The 25222-nt window shown below is 48.0% G+C and overlaps 9 protein-coding genes across 9 annotated transcripts; 2 read left to right on the forward strand and 7 right to left on the reverse strand.

Moving 5' to 3' along the window:
• Positions 1-1269: 1269 nt before the first annotated feature.
• N7489_006133 (uncharacterized protein) lies at positions 1270-1707 on the reverse strand (the record flags this gene model as incomplete). Its single annotated transcript, XM_056711883.1, has 1 exon — positions 1270-1707. The coding sequence occupies one exon, from the start codon at positions 1705-1707 to the stop codon at positions 1270-1272; it is 438 nt and encodes a 145-aa protein (XP_056565598.1).
• A 1134-nt stretch (positions 1708-2841) lies between these two features.
• N7489_006134 (uncharacterized protein) lies at positions 2842-3822 on the reverse strand (the record flags this gene model as incomplete). Its single annotated transcript, XM_056711884.1, has 4 exons — positions 2842-2943; positions 3006-3539; positions 3601-3693; positions 3763-3822. 4 exons carry the CDS (start codon positions 3820-3822, stop codon positions 2842-2844), a joined length of 789 nt encoding a protein of 262 aa, XP_056565599.1.
• A 1225-nt stretch (positions 3823-5047) lies between these two features.
• Positions 5048-5960, reverse strand: N7489_006135 (ankyrin repeat domain-containing protein; the record flags this gene model as incomplete). Its single annotated transcript, XM_056711885.1, has 2 exons — positions 5048-5487; positions 5597-5960. The coding sequence occupies 2 exons, from the start codon at positions 5958-5960 to the stop codon at positions 5048-5050; spliced, it is 804 nt and encodes a 267-aa protein (XP_056565600.1).
• A 301-nt stretch (positions 5961-6261) lies between these two features.
• Positions 6262-6783, reverse strand: N7489_006136 (uncharacterized protein; the record flags this gene model as incomplete). Its single annotated transcript, XM_056711886.1, has 1 exon — positions 6262-6783. One exon carries the CDS (start codon positions 6781-6783, stop codon positions 6262-6264), a length of 522 nt encoding a protein of 173 aa, XP_056565601.1.
• Positions 6784-9609: 2826 nt separating this feature from the next.
• schA (serine/threonine protein kinase SCH9) lies at positions 9610-12646 on the reverse strand (the record flags this gene model as incomplete). The annotated part of the gene is made up of 3 exons (XM_056711887.1): positions 9610-11047; positions 11106-12305; positions 12594-12646. 3 exons carry the CDS (start codon positions 12644-12646, stop codon positions 9610-9612), a joined length of 2691 nt encoding a protein of 896 aa, XP_056565602.1.
• Positions 12647-15582: 2936 nt separating this feature from the next.
• N7489_006138 (chromatin structure-remodeling complex subunit RSC7) lies at positions 15583-17553 on the forward strand (the record flags this gene model as incomplete). Its single annotated transcript, XM_056711888.1, has 3 exons — positions 15583-15631; positions 15740-16880; positions 16941-17553. The coding sequence occupies 3 exons, from the start codon at positions 15583-15585 to the stop codon at positions 17551-17553; spliced, it is 1803 nt and encodes a 600-aa protein (XP_056565603.1).
• A 2639-nt stretch (positions 17554-20192) lies between these two features.
• N7489_006139 (ESCRT-III subunit protein SNF7) lies at positions 20193-21095 on the reverse strand (the record flags this gene model as incomplete). Its single annotated transcript, XM_056711889.1, has 4 exons — positions 20193-20272; positions 20330-20538; positions 20620-20824; positions 20921-21095. The coding sequence occupies 4 exons, from the start codon at positions 21093-21095 to the stop codon at positions 20193-20195; spliced, it is 669 nt and encodes a 222-aa protein (XP_056565604.1).
• A 471-nt stretch (positions 21096-21566) lies between these two features.
• N7489_006140 (nuclear telomere cap complex subunit Ten1) lies at positions 21567-22127 on the forward strand (the record flags this gene model as incomplete). Its single annotated transcript, XM_056711890.1, has 2 exons — positions 21567-21652; positions 21740-22127. 2 exons carry the CDS (start codon positions 21567-21569, stop codon positions 22125-22127), a joined length of 474 nt encoding a protein of 157 aa, XP_056565605.1.
• Positions 22128-22306: 179 nt separating this feature from the next.
• Positions 22307-24203, reverse strand: N7489_006141 (MFS transporter; the record flags this gene model as incomplete). The annotated part of the gene is made up of 4 exons (XM_056711891.1): positions 22307-23036; positions 23099-23375; positions 23437-23813; positions 23872-24203. 4 exons carry the CDS (start codon positions 24201-24203, stop codon positions 22307-22309), a joined length of 1716 nt encoding a protein of 571 aa, XP_056565606.1.
• Positions 24204-25222: the final 1019 nt, after the last annotated feature.

Below are 25222 nucleotides of genomic sequence, written 5' to 3' on the forward strand. Positions count from 1 at the left end.
AGGACACTAAATAAGATGAATATCAAAAACATCCAAGGGTTCGTGGACCTGACGCTATGACCTATTTGGGTTTAGCTCGGTGGGTCCATGTCGTACCCCTTTTCCTTCTTTTTTCCTTTTCTCTTTGCTTTTGCTATATCCGTATTGTACCAGCATACTTTATACGTTGTTATTATTATCTCTCGACGTGATATGTTTTAGCTTGTTTTAGTTTGATAATACAGAACGGTGTTTCATCTTATAGTACTCCGTACTCCGTACTCCATAGTACTCCCGGATTATCCCCTTGCTATATCCAAATGGCCCAAGCGCATATCATCCTGCACGCCAGTGAAATAGGCAATTGGGCGGCTCAGGAACGTCTTTCTTACTTTCTGGCTTCGGATTTGTTCGTACTCCGGAGTGGTCTGCACGTCACTGCATGGCATAAAGGGATCGACATACGTACCACTATTGACAATATCAGCCTTGCCCATCCCGAATATCACCACCTATAATATCTTATCTAACCTTGGAAGGTGTACCTATTATTAAACCTAAAAACGTGCTCGTGTCGACTAAGCAACAATCTCCCAGACCAATAGTTATAGCAAGATCGGCGAATGAACCACTCCTTCCAAAAGACTCAACGCGTAGTACCGAGTACAGAGTAGTTCTTCCGCATCATTTCCCCTGTCTTGACATCTTACAATGTATATGTATGACCAACCAAAAGCGGGACGCTTGGGTATGTATGTTTGTATCATATGTACAATATAGTGTCTCAGTCTCCTCTAACAGATCGGAATGTGGAAGCGTCTCACAGCTGAAACTCCGATCTGGTGGGGACGCCCTGAGGGTCCAACTCCAGTACTGCGGCCAATCGCGCCATTTTTCCTCGGTATGCTGACAACTATGCTGTACCTTGTAGGGCTTGAGAATGCTACTTTCGGGATGTTCCTAGAATTTGGAATTCCATGCGGAAGGTCCGCTTGTGCGTGTACCTGTATTACCATCTAACCGGGAACCACAATCAATGGAGCGTTGTACAACATATGCGGGAGATATGAGGGACTTACCGGCCATTGCTGCCTGGCTTCTGAGAGGTATTTAAGTGACGCAAGGTACGGAGTACGGTTCTAATCCATCAAATCCATGGATTTGAACTTCATAAAAATGGTTTTCCACATGATCTGCGGCTATCACAGGTCACAGTCCACAAGCCATTGCCTAGTGCTGTACTCCGCATGTGCTGTTCGTATCTAGCATCGACCAAAAGCGACCTTGTACTCACAACTTTGCCTTCCCCTTGGCTTCCCCCTCATCTTCCGTAAACCGATAAACAACATCCCCAAAACTCCCCGTAGGAAAAACATAAAACCACCTCAAGTCCGCAGGCCCAGTATTGACAATCCCGTGCTCGGCATCCGAAGGGATAAAAACCGTACTCCCAGCCTGCACTCTGCTCACGACCCCATCAATCGTCACATTACCCTCGCCTTCGAGGATATGATATATCTCGGCCTGCGTGTGGCGGTGCGCGCAGAGGTGTCCTGTCGCTGGTGGACAGGTTGCTATTCCTGCGCAGAGGTCTGTGGACTGTGTTTGCGGGGATGAGATTAGGGTGTGCCAAGATATATCGCCGTGGCCTGGAGTTGGGAATGTTTCTGGAGGTGTTGTTCTCGTGTAGGTTGAAGGGAGGATTGCTGGTTTTGGTTTTGAGGTCATTTTTCTTTGATATTTAATATGTATGGTTTATAGTTGGGGATGGTTGACGTTGCGGGCCGAAGGGGGGTTATAACTAGTTTATTTTCCTCAGTTCGGTCGCACCTTCCCATCTACACGGTCGTTCCTAAACTGGAAGGGACAAGTCAGGGAAGTGGCGGAAATATAAGGTAGTTGTCGAGGAAACATTTTCTTAAAGGGGAAAGGAGGTCCCTACATGACCGAGACTTGTAAGGCAGGGCTGCATGCAACCGGTAAGCGATGACGCACCCAACCAAACAGGGCTATCAGTTTTAAATGCGTTTATCTCAACCAAAATGCCATTAAATCAAATCTAAAAATATCATCATCTATCTGGACATGCATCTCTTCTATGACCCTGATTCTTGTATAGCCCGCACGTTGGTAGGGCTCTCGTTCGTTGCTGCAAAGGTGGCGAAGGCCTTCGCCGGAGGGTAGGTAATAGGTGTTTTAACTACTCCACCGGCTGTATAATTGATGCAGATACATCTGTAACTGATAGGCCTTCTATAGCTAGTATCCGCTTCCTAGACCTAGCTCGCTTTTGCTTTTTCTTCTTATTTTCCGCGCGTAATTCGCTCACTTCTTTCTTCTTTCTTAAGTAAAGCCGCAGATTATATAGTGATTTAGCATACTTCCAAAACCTGGTTTATAGCGGAATTAAGCGGGCTCGGGGCTTCTTGATCTTATACGAAGCAAAGCTTTAATTGACAAAGCTCGTTCTTATAACTAGATATAGTTTAAGGGCGTTTTTAGGTCCTAATCATTACCCTAGCTAACCTGGACCGCCACGAACGGCGAGACCAGAACGGCCGACTGGGCCTCGCGCGGCGTCTTGGGCTTGGGGAGCACCACAAACCAGCGTGAGTCGTCCCTGAAGGAGCCCCGTTTCTGTATATGACACTAACAACCCGTCCACGTAGGCATCGAGATGCGGAGGATGAACTAGTGCATAAAATATTGTTCCATTTGACGATGTAGAGCTATCTCTAGCGCCTTGGAGTATCGGAAGCACCGAAGACACCGTGCCTACCATCACTAGTTGGCCGGATTTCTGTTGTTTATGTACAATAGAGCAGGTTGATATATAAGCTTCTAGGAATTTACTACTCATAGCTACTCCCACCCATTCCCTTCCCTCAGGTAAAACTCTACATCTTCATCCTCATTATCCACAATCTCTGACAAAAGCTCGCCTTCAAACCAATTCACTGCACTCTGCGCCGCCTCCGTGGCCCGCTCACGCACCCTAACCGGAAGGATCTCCCCCGGTGATTCACCGCCAGGGCCAGCACCCAACCCTCCTCACAGGCCTTCCGGTCTGCAACAAGAACCAGCGCCTTCTGCGTCCGATCACTCTCCGCCAGCTCCTCAGCCCGCTCCTCCCCCTTAAAATGCCGCCAGTCGCCATCCGACATCCCCTCAAACAGCTCAGGACAGTGCATCAACGCCGCAAGTAGATAACCCGGTACGGAACCCGGACGGCCTGTCGCAACGCCTTCAATCACATCTTGATCCCGCTGGGCATCTACTGTTAGTTCCTCCCGATCCTCGAAGACGAACTCCTCGGGGATGCAGAAAACGTGGTTATTCTCGCGGCCGTGCTGTAGGACTTCCATCCGGAGTCGGGCGTACGCCGTGTCTGCGGCTTCTTCGCTTGTTTTACCTGTAGGATCGCCGAACCAGGTCCGGATCCATAGGACTGTCGAGAGCAGGCTACTGATTGCGCGGTCTTCCTCTGAGAGGAGGTCTTCCGGTACCCCCTCTGGAACATGATCGATGATTGGGTCATCGAACATGGCGAGGGCCCAGTCCTGGGAGCTTGGTCAGTGGGTGGTGCTCATTGAATGAATGGGTTGGTGGGTAGATAGATACGTTCCGCCCATACTTTCCTAGCGCGATCCATTTCTCAACAAGGATTCTTTTTTGCTCGTTTTTGGAGAGCGGGGATGTTGTGTCCCAGTTTGCCTGGGCAAATAGAGAGCTTAGCATGGACTTGCTCTCGCAGATGTATATCGAGGAACCGGAAGCGCTTACTACGACGAAATGGTCGAATGGAAGGCACCCGAATTCGGGGAGGTCGAGGCCTTCTCTCATTGTTGTTCTTCTTGGTGGTAGCGGTGGGAGGGCACGGCTGGGTTATATACCACGCCCAGGTGTACTTCCAAGATTATGTACCTTGTCAGAACTAAAAGCTCCCACCTTTTCCACTTGGCTCTAGTACGGAGAAACTCCCTCAATAAACTGTCCCCCTCATTCAATTCTCGCCGCGGCGTTCTCAGACAGTTTAGCATAACGATATTACACTATCAAAGCGGCGCTATTGACTTTTGGTGATCGTGTGGGTTTCGTCGAATTGGAGTATCTCGCTGGTTTGCATTTTCGTCAGATTCTCAGCATCACTCTTGCGGTGGGTTCTAATTTCGACCCACGTAGAAGCCAGGTAGAAGATCTTAAGGGCGGAGAACTCGAAGTTATCTATGAAACCCATCGTTTTCTAGGGTCAAGGAACTTAAGATGGAAAGCGTTCGTGACGCGTTGCCACTGCACTATACGAGTCTCACTCTGACCGACAAAGAACTTAGGTCTTTTTTATCGCTTATGCTAGCGACGAAATTGGCTGGGATCGAGTGACTAACTCCGAAGCCATGTTTCTGTATCTAATAGCTTGCGAGCTCAAGCCACTGAGTACACGGTGGCTACTTAAGAACGTCTATTACGCCGACTCCTAGAAGACGGCTCGTGATATTGACGGGTGCACTCCGCTCGAAGTATTGGAGGAGAGATTAGAGACGCTATGAATATGAAAGAAATATAGCAGTTGAACTGAGTTCTAGAACTCACTTTGGCTATGCCTTTTTGGTCTAATGTTTAAAGCCGGACTACCTCCTACTTAAACTGGTCAGCGAGATCCCAGTGAAAGAAAACACTCATAGAGGTATCCATGTCTGCAGGTGGGGTCTGTACGAAGGAATATGGGCAGTTTACTATCTTGTATATGTGCAGATAGCTTAGAGGCCTGACAGCAACAGGAGTAAGGGCTTTGGGATCTTAATGGCTACACTTATAAGAAGCTACGCGTCTTATGCAAAACATGTCTGTAATCAAAATCCGTAAACATATTCATGATGGCATTTGGCAAAAAGCGCATACATTAGCAATTCGATCACCAACTAAGTAACAACCGGCCTAACTCCTGCACAATCGTACGAGGCAACAAAGAGAAGAGGATGAGTAGATAGACATAATTACCAAAGAACGTCGTCGGCAGGAAACGTCCAATTCTAACGTGTAATCGATATTTGCCTAAAGGGCAAACCTATCACAAAGATGCGTGTAACGTGCTGCTCTCCTGAATCTCTTGCATAATCACTCTTTTGGTGTCTTCATCTGCGGATTGCATGACTGTTTGGCCCCTGCAGTTTTCAATTTTCAAATTTGCACCTTTGTGAATGAGATAACGAATAACGTCATGTCTTCTAAGAGCCACTGCCGTGTGTAGAGGAGTTTCCCTCATAAAGGGAAACATGTTCCAAGAATATTGATGGTCTTGGTACATAAGGGAATTAAGAGAAGCACCCCTATCAATAAGGATTTCGACAACTTTGAGGGTGTCCGACTCTCTATAAATCGCATTATGCATAAGCTGGCCTATTCTGACATCACCACCACGGCGTAGGAGAAGATCAATAGTTGGCAAATCGGCAAATCTAACGGCATGGGAGAGCGGGGTAATATCGATATCACATCGCGTATTCGGATCTGCGCCACGATCAAGGAGCCATATTGTCATATCCAGGTCCTCAAGAGCGTTGCTAAAATGAAACAAATATTTAGCAGGGAACTTTTCGAAGAAGATAGGTTTTCTCACGTAAGAATAGGGGGCTCATGCCACTCATTGGCGTGTTAATATCCCAGCCGTTATCGAAGAACACCGTCAGGATATCTTTCGCCTTTCCCTTGACAGCTTCGCGTACATAGATTGACGATATAGGCATTTCACATCGGAGTAGCTCCTTCACAAGATACACCTTGTTTGACCTAATAGCATCAATCATAACTTGGTAGAGATGACGGATATCATGACCATCACGGACAGTGCGATCAAGGAACTCTCGCAACTGTTGCTCGCCAAGTTCGGGTATCTGGTGGACTAATAGGAGCGTCTTTGCTGGAATCGGAGGGGGCGTTCCAAGCCGACTGATTGGATATTCAGTGGTTTTATAAACTGACATGGTCGAATAACTTGGGTGTAGGGAGTGAACGGCCTTAAGAGAGACATAACAGAGAATGGACTGGCTCTCGAAGGGGTGAGGCCATTCCACGCGATCTGCACACCGCCTTCCTCTGCCCCACACTTAGGACCCATCAACTCCGCACAAATTGCGACGATCGGCCACCCAGTACCTATTTACCTATGTTGTAGGTAGTGGTTACTAACTATAGCCGTTCCAAGGTTGATTATCCTCTAATTTTATCTTATTTTATGAAACATGTAGGTAAACTACTTGCATTTCACTTGGTTGGGTTGGCACGTCATATAGTCGCATAGTGATCCTCCACCAGAATCTTGGGCTTCGCATATTCACGCTTTTTGATCACAATTACTGTCCCCTTCCCCACAATACTGGAATCCCCGGGCACCTCGTAAGAAATTATTTTAGTGGTCAGCCCGAGTCCAATTAGACTCATTTGCATGATATCGAGCTGGCTTGGCAGGGCAACTTGTCCTTGGAATACTGCACATATAACGATCGTTTCGGCAGAAGAGAAAAATTGTCGTTTATCCCGATATAGTATGCCGACCTGGTTCATCATAAGTTGAACATTGGCATCACCACTTGTTGGGTTACTTGTTGCTTGTGGTTGTGGGGGAATATGTGCGAGTATTGCACCATGCGCAGATGCAATAACCACGACAGAGCATGACCCGAGACCTTTGGTCCCAATAGCGTCTTTTTCCCGGAAATCAAGGAACTGGGCTTGACCCATCGGGACTACCTTAACGGCTCCAGCGAGTTCCCATGCTTCGAAATGCCCACGGTGGGATCCAGACATAGTGAATCGAGACTGGGTTTAGCAGAGTTGGGCGGAGCTATTGGGCGTGACATATTAGATCTCCCGGTGTTGGAACAATTGCAGATTGGAATATTGGGAGCCCGTACAAAGTAAATCCCTTTCTCCCGTCTTTCTTTCTCTTTATGCGCTATTTGTCTGTTGAGTGTTGGTTTATTTGAGATATTGGTCATCTACCGCTTTAGTGTTATGATAAGATCGTTTTCGCAAAGAGCGTGGCACATCTCACTCCTATAAATATAGGAGAATCAACAGCGCGCCGCACGCCAAAGTGTCCGTGCGTATATAGTGATAGGTTCTAAGTGCTCGCTGTCAAAAACACTGGTCCCGCGCTAACGCATAAACTGGGCGAGCGCAGACTACAGGCATAAATATCACACTACTTTTAAGCGCTCGTGCAAATTACCCGTAAAGAGACACGATAGGTCACGCTTTAGAACCATGTACAGATAAAACCATTCCATTGGTTGACTAGTCTATTACAGCAAGCGTGATATAATTTTTCGGCATTCTATATCGTGCTTAGGACAAGTTGACTTAAGCGGGGCGGGGCAAATGTTTATACGGGCAGCAATTGGATAATGAAACGTAACTATATATACAGTATTCAATAATGATGCTATCCTTTGATAATGTCGCTCAACTCGGTTTCTATCTTTGGATCAAAGAGTGCACTTCGAGGTCCTGTTAACTCTAAAAGGTGATAGTGTCAAGGCGAGATCAGAGCAATACAAGCCTTGCAACCGCCATTTTATAAGGTCCGCAGTTTGCAGATGTGCCACAAAAGCTGTCGGGAACTACGAAATCGCCAAGCCTCGTGTATTGCATTTCCCAATATCCAGAATAGGGCGGCGGCTTTGATATCTCTCACAGGCCAAGAGCCAAGGGGGTTCCTAACCAATGAGCTATTTTTGGATGCAGATAAACTATGTTTCGGAGAGAGAGAAAATGGTGCCTTCGTTGGCATACTACAGTATACTAGACATGGGGAATATTGAGAACCATGTCTGATCCTAAGTATTCCTAGGGTCCAGAAGATATATTTGATAAATAAATTGATGTACAACTATATATATTAGGATCATAGCCACCTTAGCTCTTAGGAACGCTAGCGGAGCGGCTTGCCTTTATTTCTCATCCTTCATTGCGTGGAACTCGCTACATAAACAAACTAGATCATCGATGTTAACTTTCAATAATCACGAGCGTTTGAACCAAATTAAAGATACCACCTCCTATGAAGCCTGCTCAGGAGGTGGGGCATGAGGTGGTGGACGTATTGAAATCTACATTATAATATAGCCCTGGAGATCTGCAAGTGCTACGTAATCCATGTAGAAGCAATACACCCACAACCGATAAGGTTGAAATGGAGGTGATAAAGGATGTCTACTATGTACATAAATAAAGCTCCTGGGAAGTCCTATTAGACTTTAGCTAGATTACTAGGCCTAGAGCCGGCCACTACTCCGAGCTTTTACCCATTATACCAACGTAGTTAAACTGAGTCCAGAACTCAGTTTAACTACGTTGGTATATATAGGTGTCATGTTATATGTACGTGTCTCTACAACCATGTATGCCAACACATGCTGTGAGATCACTCTAGGTCGGGAGTTCTATGACTATATAATACGTAGGGGCGTGCTCTGTTTTACTTAGTGATCAAAAAGCGGCTAGGGGTGAGCACTAAAACGGAAAGGGAAAGAAAGCCATATCACGCGGCCTAAAATCCGGTGTATATGTATGTAGAGGTTCAAAGCACCGGACCAAAGGAGCTGCCCGGCAAAGTATATGACATGCACATGCTTACAGGGAACAGTATTATGGAAGTAGTAAAGAATTCCCGAGGCCCACGAAACAATGGATGGATTATACGGAAGAATCGCGACATTCGACTATAACAGCATATCTGTTCCCCCTCCCCATGTAAATGCAGACACAGATTGAGCCCATGAGATGCCGATATCAGTCTCAACGCCATGAAAATGGAACTGGAATGAACCTTCTGCTGCCACTCAGTTATCCTCGAATCTGGGTAGCTTCAATCAGATCCGGATATGCAAAGAAAAAGAAAATCCGCGAGGAAAGATCCCTCAAATTACCACGGTACCATGCTGGAACAGGAAACCCCACAAAGAGAGGAGGCAAACGACAGAAGCAGGAGAAGACCGGAGAAAGGACCCAAGAGAGAAGAGCAGGTATCAAAATTCAGGACATCAATCCCAGAGGACAGAGAATAAAGCTATCAACATTGCGCCGGAGACAGGACAGAAGACAAAGACAAAGATACTCGCTCTGACTGATCGCCCTATAACATGATGGCTGACAATAAAGGTGCACAATGAAATTACTCCAAACCCAACTCCACCAAACACGCAAGAATCCCCGGGGTTTCCTCAGAAACGGAACGTGAAGAAACTGACTGAAACCCCGGGGAGTGAGGGTATGTGACTGGGAACTGGCTGACGAAACGAACACGGGGGTTGTAACCATAACGAGTGGCGAGGCTCAAGATTAGTACTCGGGAGTGGTCCACGATAGCAGAATGATCACTGTCTTCACCCGACGTTCGACAGAACAGGAGAACAGACCGAAAGGAAGTGGGGCAAAATCCCAGCAACACCAGCATGAGTGAAACAGGAATCAGAAACAAGGCGACGGTAAATGGGAATGGAAACAGAAGCCCATATTTGCGGGTTGGAAGTGATGCAATCCGAAGGCATGTACAAGACAAGACAAGAAATCATAATGCATGCCAGATCAAGACTCCATGATCATGCAGTAGGAAAAAAAAAGAAAACGTAATCACATGTCAAAGGTATCGTCAACGTTGAAAATCCCGGGTTCTGTGCCATCGTGCGTCTTCTGGACGCCTGTCATGCGCTGGTCGACCGAGTTACCCGACCGGTGGCCTCGTTGCCAGTGATCGTCGTGCATAGCATCGTCTTCCATATGATCACTGTCATCCATAAGGTGGTGGTCAATAGAGCTCTCATTCACAAAGGTGAAGCCCTTGAAATTGGCTTGCATTCCGGGAGATAAGGGTGTGGAGGCTGGCATGAGGCCGTTGGCGACGTTTGCGGCGCGGAGATTGAGCGAGTTGTTCAACTCCATGGCGTTTGTGAACTCGGGATCGAAGTTCGATGTGTCAGTTTCAGACTGCAGCTGCGGCTTGAACGGAGGAATAACTTCCTTGCGACACAGCGTGTCCCAGTTGATATCGTGGAAGAATGGGTGTGCCATGAGCTCCTTGGCGTCGCCATTGGCACCCAGTCGGTGCTTGGGATTCCGGTTCAGCAGACCCTTGACGAAGTTTCTTCCCTCAGTGCTAAGCGCATCACGGGGGAATCGGACTTTGCCGAATGCGATATTCTTATACATCTGCTGAGTGTCCTCGGCGTAGAACGGACTCCAGCCACAGCACATCTCAAAGACCAAGACACCTAGGGACCAGAAGTCGACCATCTTTGTATATCCTTGCTCATCGAGCAATACCTCCGGGGCCAGATATTCAGTGGTACCACAGAAGGTATTGGTCGTGTCGTTTTGTGACAGATTTGCCTTGGATAGACCGAAATCGCAGAGCGCAATGTGACCGTTGGCATCCAGCAAAATGTTCTCTGGTTTGAGATCCCGATATACGATGTCGTGCTCGTGCAAATGTTGCAGAGCCAGAATTAACTCGGCAATGTAGAACTTCGCCCGGGCCTCCTGGAACCGACCCTCGCGCTGCAAGTGCCAGAACAGTTCGCCGCCCGACATGTAATCCGTCACGAGGTAGAGATCTGTTGGAGTTTGGAAGGAGAACTTCAATCCAACAATAAACGGAGAGGCCGTCATCGCGGTGCGTACTAAAATATTGCGCTCCCCGAGTGTGTGTACCACTTCCTTCTTCTGAATAATGACCTTCTTAGAGAGAACCTTCATCGCATAGATACGCTGTGTGTCCTTCTTCTTGACCTGATAGACCTGTCCAAAAGTTCCTTTGCCGATGAGTTTGAGGACGAGGAAGTCATTCGGTCCGACCTGTTTTCGATCTGTCTTTTCGAATTTCATATCGAGGTGAATTTCTCCAGACACTTGGTTATCACCGGCACCGCGCGCGACCAAGGGGAACCAGCCTTCTAGTCGGCTGTGATCTTCCTTGAGGTTGACGCGGAGACGTACGTGACCTAAGAAAGCTTCCTGGTTGTTGCGGTCATAGACTGTGACATCAAGTTCCGACTGATCTCCCATAACATCACTTAACAGAACGTGTTAGTGAGTGACCCCAAGTGAAGAGCTGGGTTGGGGTAACATACAAGGTGGCCTCGTGATCCCAGTGGGGGTCTGTCACGGGCGTGCGCCCCTTGTGGTCGCCCTCGACAGCACTGTTGTGAGAGCTAGATCGGGTCTTCAACGGAATGGCCATGGGCCGACCCGCAGCCTCTTCGGCATCTGACTCCTGCTGGCGCCGTTTCTTTTCCTCCTCGCCGTCCCGAGCACCCTTGGAGATATACTCATTCCATTCAAATACACACACCACATACGGATCGAAACTTGGCCGCAATCCTCGACCATCGGTGATCTTAACAAACAATTTACCATTGATCGGGCCCGTGGGCGCGCCGTTGGCCGGGGATGTCGATGTTGGTGACGCAGGCGCAGCCTCTGACTGGGACTGAGATGGGAATGCTTCATCGAGTTTCATGGTGATCTCGTCCGTGGAGCTTTCCATGTCTTCCGGCTTTGACTCAGACGGTGGGGTCTCTTGCGCGCTCTCTTGCGGTGCGGAAGTGGCGTTCTTTTCCTGGGCGGCTGGGACCTCGTTGGACATGGCCCGGGGAGTAAGAGGTGGGGTATTCTTAAGACGCAACCCATCGGGCACGCTTTCAGTTAGCTTGGCTAGGTTCTCGGAAGATATTGAGACATGCGGTTTCTCATGGTCGAGGAGGGGAGCTTCAATCAGGGAAAAAGCATCTGAGGTAGGAGGGAGGGACGGATTGGAAAAATGTGTGGCAAGAACAGGGTCGTCAGAGATGCTGGATACTGGGAGGGAGGTCTGACGGCGAGAAGGATGGTCTTCGGGAGGAGTTTGTGTGGGTGAAATGAGGTAACTCTTCAGCGTTGTAAAGATAGAGGACACTCCTGGACTCGTCCCGAGTTCCATCTCATCCGACTCGTGCTGTAACAAGGAATGTGGAGGGGTATGCAGACTGGGATGTTCCTCCATCTTATCAGGCCCATCTTCCTGCTCCATCATGACAAAAGACTCGGAGGAATCGGAGGAGTGTTGGGTATGCGCATTTGATTGAAAATCCTCAGAGGGTTTCGACAGACATGACCATAACCGCGGCAAACTCGCTTTATCACCGGAGAAAGAACCAACCTGGAAGTAGTTGTGCATAATGGAAGGCAGACGCTTGTCGACCGGATCAGGTTCAGGTGTTGCGATTCCAGTCGGCGTGGGGGTAGAATCATTCGACCTGATCTGGTCTTGAGAATCGTCTTCCAGTCCAGAGCTATTGAGACTAAAGGTTAGCCAACGAAATGATCCCGATAAAACCTTCAATTCAAAAGTTGTAGGCAAATTCCGACAAGGTCCGAGACGAAAGGCGAGGAACCGAGGATTTGAGCGAAAGCCATTATCCTCGAAACGCAATATTTCATGCAGGTCAACCCTAACAAGAACAGACTGTAATGCAATGCGGTGTGAGGGGATCGTGGACCCTCTTTTTTTTTTCCCTCTTCAACCCCGCCTTTCGAAAGGAATACCTAAGCAAGAGGAAAGATATAAGAAGTTGACTCACTTCATTGTCTTCATGTCGTCGCCGTGCAACACGGGTCCACTCTGCGCAGCCATTGTGTTTCCATTCAAGAAAGTCGAGGAGGAGCGAGAAGTGGGGGGAGTGAAATTGGGGAGTTGGAAAAAAAAGTAATGAGGATTTTTTGATGAGCTAAGGGAGTTTGCGGGATGGATTTGAACCCGTTCGGATTTTCCCCAACGAGAAAATGAATTCGGTTTTATTCTTTTATTTCAAATGTTCTGTTGGGTTGGAAACAGGAGAAAAAAAAAGGAGTTGACGATTCGATGGTTTTTGGAATTAGAAGTGGGATTCTCTTCGGTAATATAGAAGCCCACTGAAAGATAATGAAATAAAAAAGGTTTCATTGAGAGTCCATGGTTCCGGGTGTATTCCAAGGTTATGAACTTGGAAGGGGCATAAGCTCGTAAGATATAAGATATAAGATATAAGATATAATCTTATTGACTCAGCTGAATGAAGCTGAAGCTGACTATAAGATAAAAGGTTCTCAAAAGGCCCGGAACTAAGAAAAAGGACACTGACGCATTCTTGTATTCCACCTGGGCAAAGGTTCTCTAATCCCGAGTCATCTACACCTTATTTCCTAATCCGTACTGTTCCTGAAGAGGGGAATGAGAAATGAGAAATTATTAAAAATTCAAAGATCAAAAACCAGAATTATAAAAAGAAATATAAAAAAATTAAAAGACTCAACGTCATGTGGAGAATATTAGTGACATTGTTCATCGCGCCTATGTACATACATAGTACCCAAGTAGATATTCAGATAACAGTCCGGAAAAGATCTATTTTCTCTTCCTCATTTCCTTCTGATCTTTTCAGAATGTGAAGGGAACAAGATGATTGCATTTTTCAGGTCACGGTCACTAGTCCGAATGACAGTTAGGCCAAGAACATGTGGCTATACCCGTGTACCTTACCAAAAGAGGCTGAGAGGAATAACGAATTCGCCTCTCAGCATGCGCCCTTTTCCCTTTGGCTTTGATACATGTACGGAGTACATACTTGTCCTTTTCCCTCTCTTATCGCGCTCCGAATCTCTATCTCCACTCTCACAGCGGGGTATCTTATTCTTGCATCTGATGACAACATCGGAGTATGTATACGATGTAATCCGCTTCTTATATTCGGGTAGTTTCCGTGTTATACCAGGTAGTTAGTATATATATATATATGACTCCAGATGTCGACATAGCACGTATATATTTTTAGTTTATCTGTACACACCTACTTAATACAAAAACCCCCTATACTTTTCAATGAATGAAATACAGTCGACTGTAAACCCCATAGATCAAGTCCTCATTCACACATCGCGAGATTGTGACAACGTTCAGCTTTCAATACGGCCCGGGACGAGCCCTCAGCTCCCCTTGCATCTGCATACCTGGTGAAATTGTGAGATATGCTGTGGTCGCAGTGGGACGCTCCCAGGCCTCCACATGCGTCATCGGCGCGCGCCGTGAGGTCCCAGCCTCTGCACTAACATGCGGTTCGGCGGATTTAAGACCCGGGTCGTGCATGAATGATGTACGTGCCACAGAAGTGAGCTTTCCGTGACTGTGCAATAAATTGTAGAAGGAAAAAGAAACACTGAAGAGCTTTGCCGATCTCCGTTTTGGCCCCTCAGATTATAGTATCCATGGCCTCGAATAGGTGGGGGGAACCAAGAGGTGATCGACGCTTACCTTCCGCAACCTCCCTTGGGTTTATGTAGTATGACGAATGATATGCTATGGAAATAAAGATCCAGGATGTCGGTTCAAGGATGATATCTGATTTCATCGTACCCTGGACTTCCGTGATAGACAGTATTCATTTGCATTTACCACGAGTCCGTGCAGTTCATACTGACATCTTCGACAACCTTTGTGGTATACAACCTACATCGATGTACAGCCGAGACCTGCATGATTTCAATGTGCATTTTCTGTTATGTACAAGACCGAGTCCGAGTCTCGATTGAATTTGTAGGTCATCTGCACTGGGACATGATCCGCGGGCTCGTACTCCGTGCAACAGAGTAAGCACCTTTGAAAGCCACTCAGCCTAATTTTCCTCAAGCTTCCAGCTGTCTGCAGAAATTATACTTGGTCTGAACAAATATATTTCCGAGGCGGTTCTTATATTGACCATTCACGTTTTCCTCGGTCGCTGGGCCGAGAAACAAAAAGGATATGGTTTTTAATATGCTATTCGAACTCGCTGCTAGTAAAGCCAGTTCAAATATCGTCCGTAGGAAACCTGGTCGAAGCGGTGACTCGCTACTGTGATTGAAACATGTTCCTAAGCGACTTTGCCACTGACCCGGGACATGATTTGCTCAAGCCTCCTAGGGGGTTGAGTCAGGAGCTATCTCTCGCATGTGATTTTGAAGATTGACTGCAAATAGAGGCAGAAAATGAGGTCAGTGGTTACACAAGCAATTAACCTATGCGTTTCGATGCAGTCGTCTCTTTGTTGGATGGATGCAATTGACACCCTATAATGGCAAGGTTATTCGGGAGTGAACGGTGCGATAAACGACCGGTGAGTATCTTACGGGGTTCTGTCAACATGTAGATCCATAGATGTACTTATCTTGGATATTGAATCCACGCACTCCCGTACAGGCCAACGAGGGGGTAGCACAAAGCCCGAGATGCTGTCCCATGCGGGGAACCTATGATATCAATTCAGCATGGGCAATTTGAGACGGCAATGGCGGTTGAGAGTCTAGAATCGAAAAAGAACAAGGATGGAAAAACAGTCAGAAGTAGAATGTTTGCCGACAACGGCCAGCCCGAAATGCTCCGTTGTAAGAAAGAGGATATTACGTCATGAGGACGATACGCAGTTTGCCTTGTTTGCACTGTCTAGTGTTTGCCGCGTTTGCAGATTGTAGGGCGCCCGGAAAAACTTCGGCCCTTCGCAAAACAGCCATTCCTCCCCATTTGCGCTTCCCCCAGCATATCGACCAACTATCGACAAAATGCCACGAAAGCTAAGAGCGGCCGCTCAGGCGGCTGCAAAGTCGATAAGTGAGTTGATCCCAAGTATTGGCCCGTGCCGCCAACATTCGCTCCTTCCCCTACTATGCATTGAATTTCACCCTCCCCTTAGACGCGTTTGCGACTAACCAGCTTTAGAAAATGTACCTTCAATTCCAGATGGGTCTGATGAAGAGATGGTCGACGTCCCTTCTTCTCATCCCTCCTCGCCCATAGCCGAACAAGAAGACTCCCCCGAAAAAGATCCGGACGTCGAACTCGAGGCTGAACCTGAATCTAAACGTGAACTTGAACCTGAACCTGAAGCCGAAAGCGCAGAGGTTGAGGCTACCGAAACACCCGCCACCCCCAAGCCAGAGGAAGAATTGGCTGCTGCGACCCCCGCAGGAGACTCAATTCTTGCCGACACAGACAACACACCCTCCTACGGACCTGGCCGCCCATCACTTCCGCCTCGCGGCAAGCGTCGCATTGGTCGCCCACCCAAGTACCCTCGTCCTGAATGGAATCCAGCCGACGGCGAGCAACCACTTCGAGTCACTACTCCAGTTAAAAGACGCCGTGGTCGTCCTGCTGCTAGCGGTGGACGCTGGGCACGCAACCGCGGCCCTTCCCATCTCACCCAGGTGCCTGTTGACAAGGAAGGAAACATGATGGATGTAATCAACGACGAAGTGTCGATTCCGCCCGACCCAATCGGTGCTACTAAAGTCGACGAGAATGGCCACCTACAAGGCGGACGCGAGTATCGAGTCCGTACCTTCAAGATTCTTGGTCGCGGAGACCGCCTCTACATGTTGTCGACTGAACCGGCCCGCTGCATTGGCTTCCGTGACTCGTACTTGTTCTTCCAGAAGCACAAGATGCTGTACAAGATTATCATTGATGATGACGCCAAGCGTGATTTGATTGAACGCGATCTCATCCCGCACTCTTATAAGGGACGAGCCATTGGTGTTGTCACGGCGCGCTCAGTATTCCGCGAGTTCGGCGCAAAAATCATTGTTGGTGGTAAGAAGATCACCGACGACTATGACGAAGCTGCTGCTCGCGAGCGCGGTGATGTGGAAGGCGAGCTGGCCGTTCCGGAAGACAGATTGCCCGGACCTGGGGAAACTTACAACAGGAATCAATACGTCGCCTGGCACGGTGCAAGCAGTGTTTATCACACAAATGCGCCCGCGGTCCCGCTTGTTGGTGGAAAGCCAGTTGATACCAAGAAACGCCGTGTGCCTGTTACTGATGACAACTGGATGCTCGAGCATGCCCGGGCTGCAAGGTGAGTCTATATTTGAAAGCGATAAACCCGTTGGGACATATCGACTAATGCTTAGTATAGCAACTTTAACTCAAAGCTCGCCGAGATGCGCCGTAAGAATCTGGGTGGTGTGCACGATGTCCACACCAATATTATGCAGCACCCGAAGATTATGCAGCCCACTCACGCTCGGTGGGAGCGCGTTTCGCCAGCTCCGGCATCCGTTCCGACCGAGTTGACGACAAACATGAATTTGTTGAACCTCTCCAACGGAGGTTCTCCTTCCGGCCATGAGAACCAGACCTCCCACGGGACCCAAGAATCCCACGAGGCTACCACTGGCGAGACCACCACTGCACGCCCTGCCACTACCTTTTCACCTGTTCCCGCTCACCTCCACGACCGCTACGTCATCCAGGACATCGTCTATGAATCTCCGCCATATTCAAACATGGGCATCCCGGGCCCTGATGGTGATGTGCACGATATTGGCCCCAACGGCCTGGTCAGCGTCGCCAACCCCGAACATCCCGAGTTCATGACTCCAGGGATCCTCGAGTTGCTTCCGCCGGACTGCAAGGAAGCTCTCGTTGATGCTGCGGCACAGGAGGTTGAATGGAAGTCCAAGTGGACTAGTGAGACCAAGGATGGTGAGCGTACTCAGCCAACCAAGAGCTACGCTTGGTACCCGTAAATCCTGTAGTTGATTTCTTTTTCTTTCTTTCTTTTTCTCTTCTTGGGATTCATGCGCGTCGGCGAAATTTATGGGTTAGCATGGGCTGGGTGGCTGGACATGGCAGGCAAAAGCCGCTGGAGTTTTTTTCTTTCTTTCTTTCTTTCTGCTTCCGGGTCTGCTTTTGTTTTCACGACATATGCCATGAGTAGATCTTTGCCTATCTCCATTGACTGGTTCTTTTCTTTTCCGATCTTCGAACGCTGGATCTGTATGACTGGCTTCGAGTAATGGATTTTTCCATACCTAGGTACTAATGGACCAACTTTTTTACCAATGACACCATTGCTAGCCTCGCGGAGCAGCCATAAGGAAATAGCCACTTCCATATCTTCTGGCCGTATTAGTGTACTGATGACTACAGGTTAGGCCGTGAAAGGAATGGATATAAAGCCGATTTCGACGATCTTACTATCGAGATACGCCAGCCACTGCTCTGACATTTACCCATTAGACCAAAGGCCATAACAAAGTCAGTCCCCATGGATTGACTTTGTTGCAGTGATATTATGCCGGTGTTCCCACCATATATTGGCATACATGTTGTGGAATCACACCACTAATAAGAACAGGACATTTTAAGTTAGAATAAATAGGTAATTTCTTCATTCTTCTATAAGTAGATCTTACATTTCTAGTGGTATTTGTAACCACTACTTTCAATTTAATAAGACACATGATATAACTAGCCCCTCTTCAAAGCTTCCAAGGTTCCGATATATATAGTAAGCATATCGAACGACTTTAATAGTTAACGAGTTAAACTGTAAAGCCCTCCCTTAACCTCGACCCTAAGTATAACCATAACCCACATAAGGTTTACTAGCTGCGAAACAAACCTACTGAGACTATTGAAGACTCTACATATGTACTCATAACCAAAAAAGAATGGAGAATTGGCAAAAAAGGAAATGTTGAGCCCAACCCGATTTGAACGGATGACCTTGAGGTCTGGAATCTCACGCGCTACCTGGATTATTATTAGTAATTGAATTTGACACCTTTGAAGTGGTGATAACATACCGCTGCGCCATAGGCCCGAATTATATCTGTTTTTAGCGAAATAAACATACTGAAACTAAAACGAGGGGCTGCTAGATTGACTGCCCGGCCTGAAAATTTCAGTACCGCTTTCCTAACTAAGTGCGACACTAGGTTCTGCCATAGATTCTGCCACTTAACTACTTGTTTCGATTCTGCCAATTATTCTGCCCACCTTAGTTTACATAGTGAAAAAATTGAAAGATTCCTTTTTCCATCGCTGCCTGATTCCTACTTCCTAGAGGGAATCGGTGTCTATCTCGGTGCTGGGTCTCGGTGCAAGGTATGGTGCTGACGAAAGTGACTTGATTTTATTGGGTGCCTATATGTAGATTGTAGGTGCCTACGGAGTACTCTTAGTACATGTAGACTTTGACAGGCGGTACTACTGGAATTTCAGACAGGGGGAATCAATCTAGCAATCCCCTAAAAAAGGCATTGGGGAAGGAATGAAGAATTAGCAAAAAAAGAAATGTTGAGCCCAACCCGATTTGAACGGATGACCTTGAGGTCTGGAATCTCACGCGCTACCTGGATTATTATTAGTTATTGAATTAGACACCTTTGAAGTGGTGTTAACATACCGCTGCGCCATAGGCCCGAGTTGATGTGTATTTTGTAGACCAAGGCTTATAGCAAGATTTCAGATCATCAACAAAACCCGAGATATGAAGCTGTAGCTCGCATATAACGCATCCAATATGGCTCCGTCTGCCAGCTGTACATCACGTCATTAGGTTAGGAGTTAGGTCAAACATGCCCACATGCCCTCGCTTGTCTGAAGATTCATAGATGCTACCTACTCCATAATCTGCTTACCTAGGTAGTCTGCCTCGGGAAGTAGGTCGTTCTATGTAAAGCTATCTCAAATTTACATGCCCCCCGTCCAGGATCGGGCGTCCTCTAATATCATTATATCTAAGATGCTAGTAACCTAAATATGAGTTGGTATAGTTTCTCCAAGGCATCTCGCCCTACATATAGAGCCTTCTAGTCGTAGGATTTCCCGCTATCATTTTAGCGTTATCTTACTTTTAGATATTAAAAGGTAGAACAAAACCTTGGAATGAACTTGTGATTCTGTGTGGAAGCATACCCCAAGGTGAAATTTTGAAATTAATAACTTAGCTTACACGAATAAATAGACGAAAGGAAAACCGAGGTCATCTAAAACTCCATTTCAGAAAAAGGGAAGCGAAAATAGACATGGAACCAAGAGATCGAGGGAGTTGGCTTTAGAAAGGGTGTTGAGGAGTGGAAGAGCCAGATAGAAAAAGTGACAAGAAGACAAGACAAGGCAGACCGGCGTGAACTCTTAGAAATACCTAGGCAGTGTCGGATCATATGGAGGGGATGGCGAAGAACAACAAGAGAGATAAGTGGTAATAAAGAAGGGTTCCCGGTGCTGATGCACCGAGAACCAAAAAGAGAAAAAGGCTTGCTTATAAAATGGCCGGGTCATGCATGCGAGGGTAAGACAGAGAACAAGAAAGAGCAAAGGGTGAGACTTCAACGGGAATGAGGCATGCATTGGTCGCGTGGTAGGAAGTAAGAGGCTGTCACATGGCCATTTCCGCGCGCAGCTTTGCCAGCTCGGCTTCCTCGTCGTCTTCCTCTTGTGCCTTGGCGGGTTGTTTGACTATAGACAAGTTGGTTAGTGAACGATACGTGTGCTATCTGCTCTGTCCCGACTTACGATCTGTATTCCCCGCAGCTGGTAACCGGTCCAGTTGACTGCCCACGGGTACGGGCCCGGTGTGGAGCATCTTTGCATCCAGAGCTTCCTGCTCCAGATTCCCCAACTCGGCATCGAGCTCATCCTCGTCCGGCTGTTCGCCGATAGGGAAACTGGTAATGACGCTTCCGATCTCGGCACTGAGCGCATGCTGGTCTTGGAGTTCCTCCCTGCGAATTATCAGTATGGCCGTAATATATAACGATAGGGCAATATGGTGAGATAAAGCGCAAAGATCGGTAGCAACGTACATCGTCTTGTCGACATCCTCGAGCTTCATTCCACCGTGGATCTGTTTCATAGCGGCGCCGGCCTGCTTCATTGCAGCCAAGGTCTCGTGGTTGATATTCGCGGCTTCGATGGAGTATATCTGCTGCTCGAGTTGCATAATCTGAGCTGTTGTCTGCTCGAGATTCTTTTCGTGGACCTTTTTGCGTCGGAGGGCGTTTTTGGCGGCTATTCAACACGATAATAAGAGGAACAGATAGTTAGCCACCGTACGCAACTCTCAAATAGATGTCCAGCAACAATATGCAAGATTCGCAACCATACCATTCTTATCTGAGTTAACGTTCTTGCGCGCCATAGCCTCCTGTTCCGAGATCTGCGTTTCGAGATGCCTCTCGCGTTTCTGCAGCATATCCAACTGCTCGCGCAACTGTAGGATAGCGTTCTTGGGCGCATCCTTCCGCTTCTGAGCGGCGGCCCCGCCAAACCAAGACCACATTCTGATGTCGGTAACTGTGTAACTGGAAATCGAAGGGAATAATAAGCAGGATAAGCCCCGGTAGTCAGGAAATATGTCCAAAGGAGACCAGCGGCCGAAAATCCGGGGTGAGTGAGGAGGGAAGACTAAATTGGTTGTTTTCTTTGCTGCAAGTCAGGTGGAGCAATAGGCTCCAGGCAAAGCCAGTGAGCTGACAGACGAAGTAAGAGAAAGGCGGGAAATAAGCCCGAATGACCAAGGGGTTTGGAGCACACGGACTCGTCGAGAGCGCTCCCAAGGGTAATTTCTGGATGAATGTAAAGTGGAGGGGAGCCCGACTTTCCCCTCGCTGAGCCTATGACATACACGGTAAGGCCAGTCACGTGCGCCAACAAGACCGTTGTGTTTGTGACCTTTTGATCTGCCTCTTATTCTTTTCTTCAATTTACATACTTTTTACAATGTCAAGCATTTTCCTCAACTAGCGCAGAGATGAATGGGCCGCGCCCCTCGACTCGCGTGTTCCTCTCCGATCTCTCATCTCTACAGGCGGACTCGAAGATCCGCTTTCTTGGCTGGTGCGTCTGGCCCAGAGCAGAGAACAAATAGTATTTAAGTGAGGCTTTCCAATACTAACGATAATTTGTGTTCTTGTGTACACATAGTGTGACACATTATACCATCACTACCGGCCATTTGATATTGGAACACAACTATCCACGCAGCAAGACAGCTCCAAGCTCTGTATCTGTCGACATCAATGCCCTCCTTGAGGACCTGACGGCCGAAGAATTGTGCGTAGGGACATGGCTGAATGTCGTGGGCTATGTTAGAGAGTCGGAGCCGGTGCCGTCACTATCACCGCCATCTTCATTTCCTTCGACTCCCGGCGACGCGAATCGGCCAAATCAGAGGCCTTCTGCGATCCCCCCTCGTCCGGTGTATGTCGAGGCGATTATGGTCTTTCCGGCGGGAGCTATTTCCATCGGGGAGTATGAGCGAATCCTTTGCAATTCTCAGCATGTCGAGCGGATGATACAGTTCACCCATTAAGGAAACATCTGTAGTGGCGCAGAAGATCACATGGAGCCCAAAGAAATCACGCATTAATGGAGCGTCTCCGCATTAGACATTTTGCTATATAATTACTTTTCGAGCACCTTATATACAAGGCGAGGGGTATCAGACGTAAATCAGAACGCCAGACAAAAAAAAAACATCAAGAAGCAATCCTAAACCGCCTCTTCCACCTTCTTCTCATCCGCCTGCTTCACCTGCTGAAGCCGAAGCTGCCTCTTGGCCCGCTTGCCCTCCAGCTTCGTCTTCTCCTCCTGCATGCGCACAATGAGGGGACTCTTCATACGAATCTTATGTCCATACTTATAGAACACAAACGGAATCGGCACAATCACAACTTCCAACAGCCCCAGCAGAGTGCCCGCCCAATTCGGCCCCAGACTGGCATACATAGAAGAGCCAGCAAGAGGCAGGACACCACCGAGGATACTCCGAATAACCGAATTACCCGCCAAAGCAGAAGCAGCATACATGCCGTAGCTGTGAGTCAGGTAGTTGGACGCATAGATGAAGACACCAGTGTTTCCCGCGCCGAACGGGACACCCGCGAGTATGGGCACGATCCAGTGAATCGAGGCTGGGGAGCATGTCCATGCGAACCAGAGCTCACCGACTGGGATAATTGTTGCGCAGATGCAGACGAACGCGACCATTGCTTCTGGGTGTGGTTTTCCCGTCTCGGGATCTTTGGGGTGGCTGTTGACTAGCCGCCGGATTAAGGGTTCACAGGCGATTGTGAGGAGGACGCCAATCCCGATACCCAGGAAGGCGAGCCCAGACACGCCCAGTTGCCAACCGCGGATATCTCGGAAGACAATTGGGTAAGCTACGAAGCAGAGGTATAGGATGCCATAGATGATTGCGATGTAGATGTTCCAGAAAATGCTGAAGGGGTTAGTTTCGTGTTCTGTGAGTTGCCGTGGGATGTAGAAGTGCAAGAAACTCACCAAATTGGCTCGGTGACTGCCATTACAAATGGCCGGCTGAGGTTCAGCTTGAGGATTTCGGGAAGGCTCGCCTTTTGGTCATAGCGACTCCACCAGCGGGACTCGCCGGTCTCCTTGCGGAGTCTGGCTGCTTTCTTTTGGAGAATGGTTGGTGCGTAGGTTTCCTTGAGGAGGATAGCAAAGACCAAAGCGATAGCGGAGAGAATGAGCGCGATCCAGCACATCCAGCGCCAGCCAAGATATTGAGTGACGAACCCTCCAATAACAGGGCCGATGACTATATCTCGTTAGATATGGACTCATTGTGCCGGGAAAAAAATAATGGGTGAAGAACAAACCTGGTCCATTGAGTGGGCCAATACTCCAGACAGAGATCGCCAGAGCGCGGTGCTCATCGTCTACCAAATCAGCCACCATACCAGGCGCCGTAGAGATCATAACACTGCCAAAGAAAGCAGCGATAAACCGAACAACGATCAGTGCTGTGACGGACTTCGCGAGCGCGCAGGGGATGATCAGGACTGTGAACACGGCAAGACATATTACACAGACAGGTTTCCGTCCGTAGACCTCGCTCAACGGGGCCATGAACATGGACCCAATGGCAAGACCAAATAGATAGAAGGTCAAACCAAGCGTGACGATAGTCCCGGATTGGGCGAATTCCTCGGCCATTAATGTAATACCTGATGTATAAGAAGTTGAATACAACACGCTTCCGGGTTTGTTAGCTGGAGAACCCCGTGCTTCAAAACCTCAAGATAGATACTTACACAATGAGAGTATTCCATGATAGAAACACGATGCCCATGGACTTATACTTTAAATTCCAGTTCTTGGGGTTCTCGGGGTCATCATCGCCATCCCAGTCGACCTCGTAGTCGGGGTCAGCGGTGGCATTGGTTGCGATTGTCGTTACACGCTCCGACAGTGACATATGCGAGGTCCGAGAGGCGCGAGCTGTCAATGTCTTTCCTAGCGCATCGCGGTCGGTCTGTGTCTCTACCGTAGACACGGACTCGATGGAGTCTGTGTCCTGGGACACCGTCTGAGTGTTCTGAGGCCATTTTTCTTGGCTCTCCGAATTGGAGTGTTGAGCTGCCATTCCCTGGACGAATCGCCTTCTAGGCAATGAAACAGTGGCCGGGAGCCTATTTGGGTGTATACCGGATATCAAATGAGCCGGTTACTCCAATGTTAGGGGTTGTAGTGAAGAAAATAGGGGACGTAGGAGTAAAGGCTCCCTTAGGTTTCCGATTTCAGCCCCGAAATAAGGCTGTAGTAGTAGAGTGTCTCGTTCTCTATTTCTTTATTGAGATATGGTGAAAATGATGCCAATGTAGGCCGAGATCCCGAAGCCGAGGTTGCTTTAAATATCACCCGCAAGCCCTCAAACCGACACAGATTAGAACAGAAGATACAAATTGAAGACACTTATCACTTGGAACTCGGAATTTTTCGAAGGTGGGGCCGAAAGTCAGTGATAGGCATATTCGAAGAAGAGCTGGGCTTGTCGCGCTTGAACGGCTTGCAGGGTTGGTGCTGTACCGAGAAGATGATCTATAGCGCCGACCAAAAACAGATAGTTTATTTCCCTACTGCGTAGAGTGTACATTGTATAGATAGGTCAGAGTAGTGGCTTCCCCTTATATCCCATACTTGCTCTGTATCGTACAGACCTTTGGCATGGGATTTCCCCATGGGCAAAGAGATGGCGTGGTATCTCTCCAAGGCAGAACTTGGGTGTTCCGACCCAATTTGTCTCCACACGGCCTATTAGGCCCGAAAGGGTGCACATGTGGGTTCTACCTATGTAGTGTGCCGGTTTGCCGAATACTGCCCGGTGCAATATATGTGGTATTTCTATTGGCATTTCAACGGAGCACATCCAAACCATATCTGATTATACTTTAACTTTGGAATACAGTACGGAGTACGGAGTTGAGATACACGGGGATACCCAATTTAGGGGACGTTTAGATCAGAGTGGGCCGACAATGGGACCGGGAAAAAGCCGGTTAAAAAAAAAAAAAAAATAAAAGCAAAAAGAAAATAAGATGGAGCTTCTATTTCAATCCCAACTACGGAGTTACGGAGTACATATCTCTACCTACAACATAGGTA

This window comes from Penicillium chrysogenum (assembly GCF_028827035.1).
Source record: "Penicillium chrysogenum strain IBT 35668 chromosome Unknown utg000004l_segment0_segment0, whole genome shotgun sequence".
NCBI classification, from domain to species: domain Eukaryota; kingdom Fungi; phylum Ascomycota; class Eurotiomycetes; order Eurotiales; family Aspergillaceae; genus Penicillium; species Penicillium chrysogenum.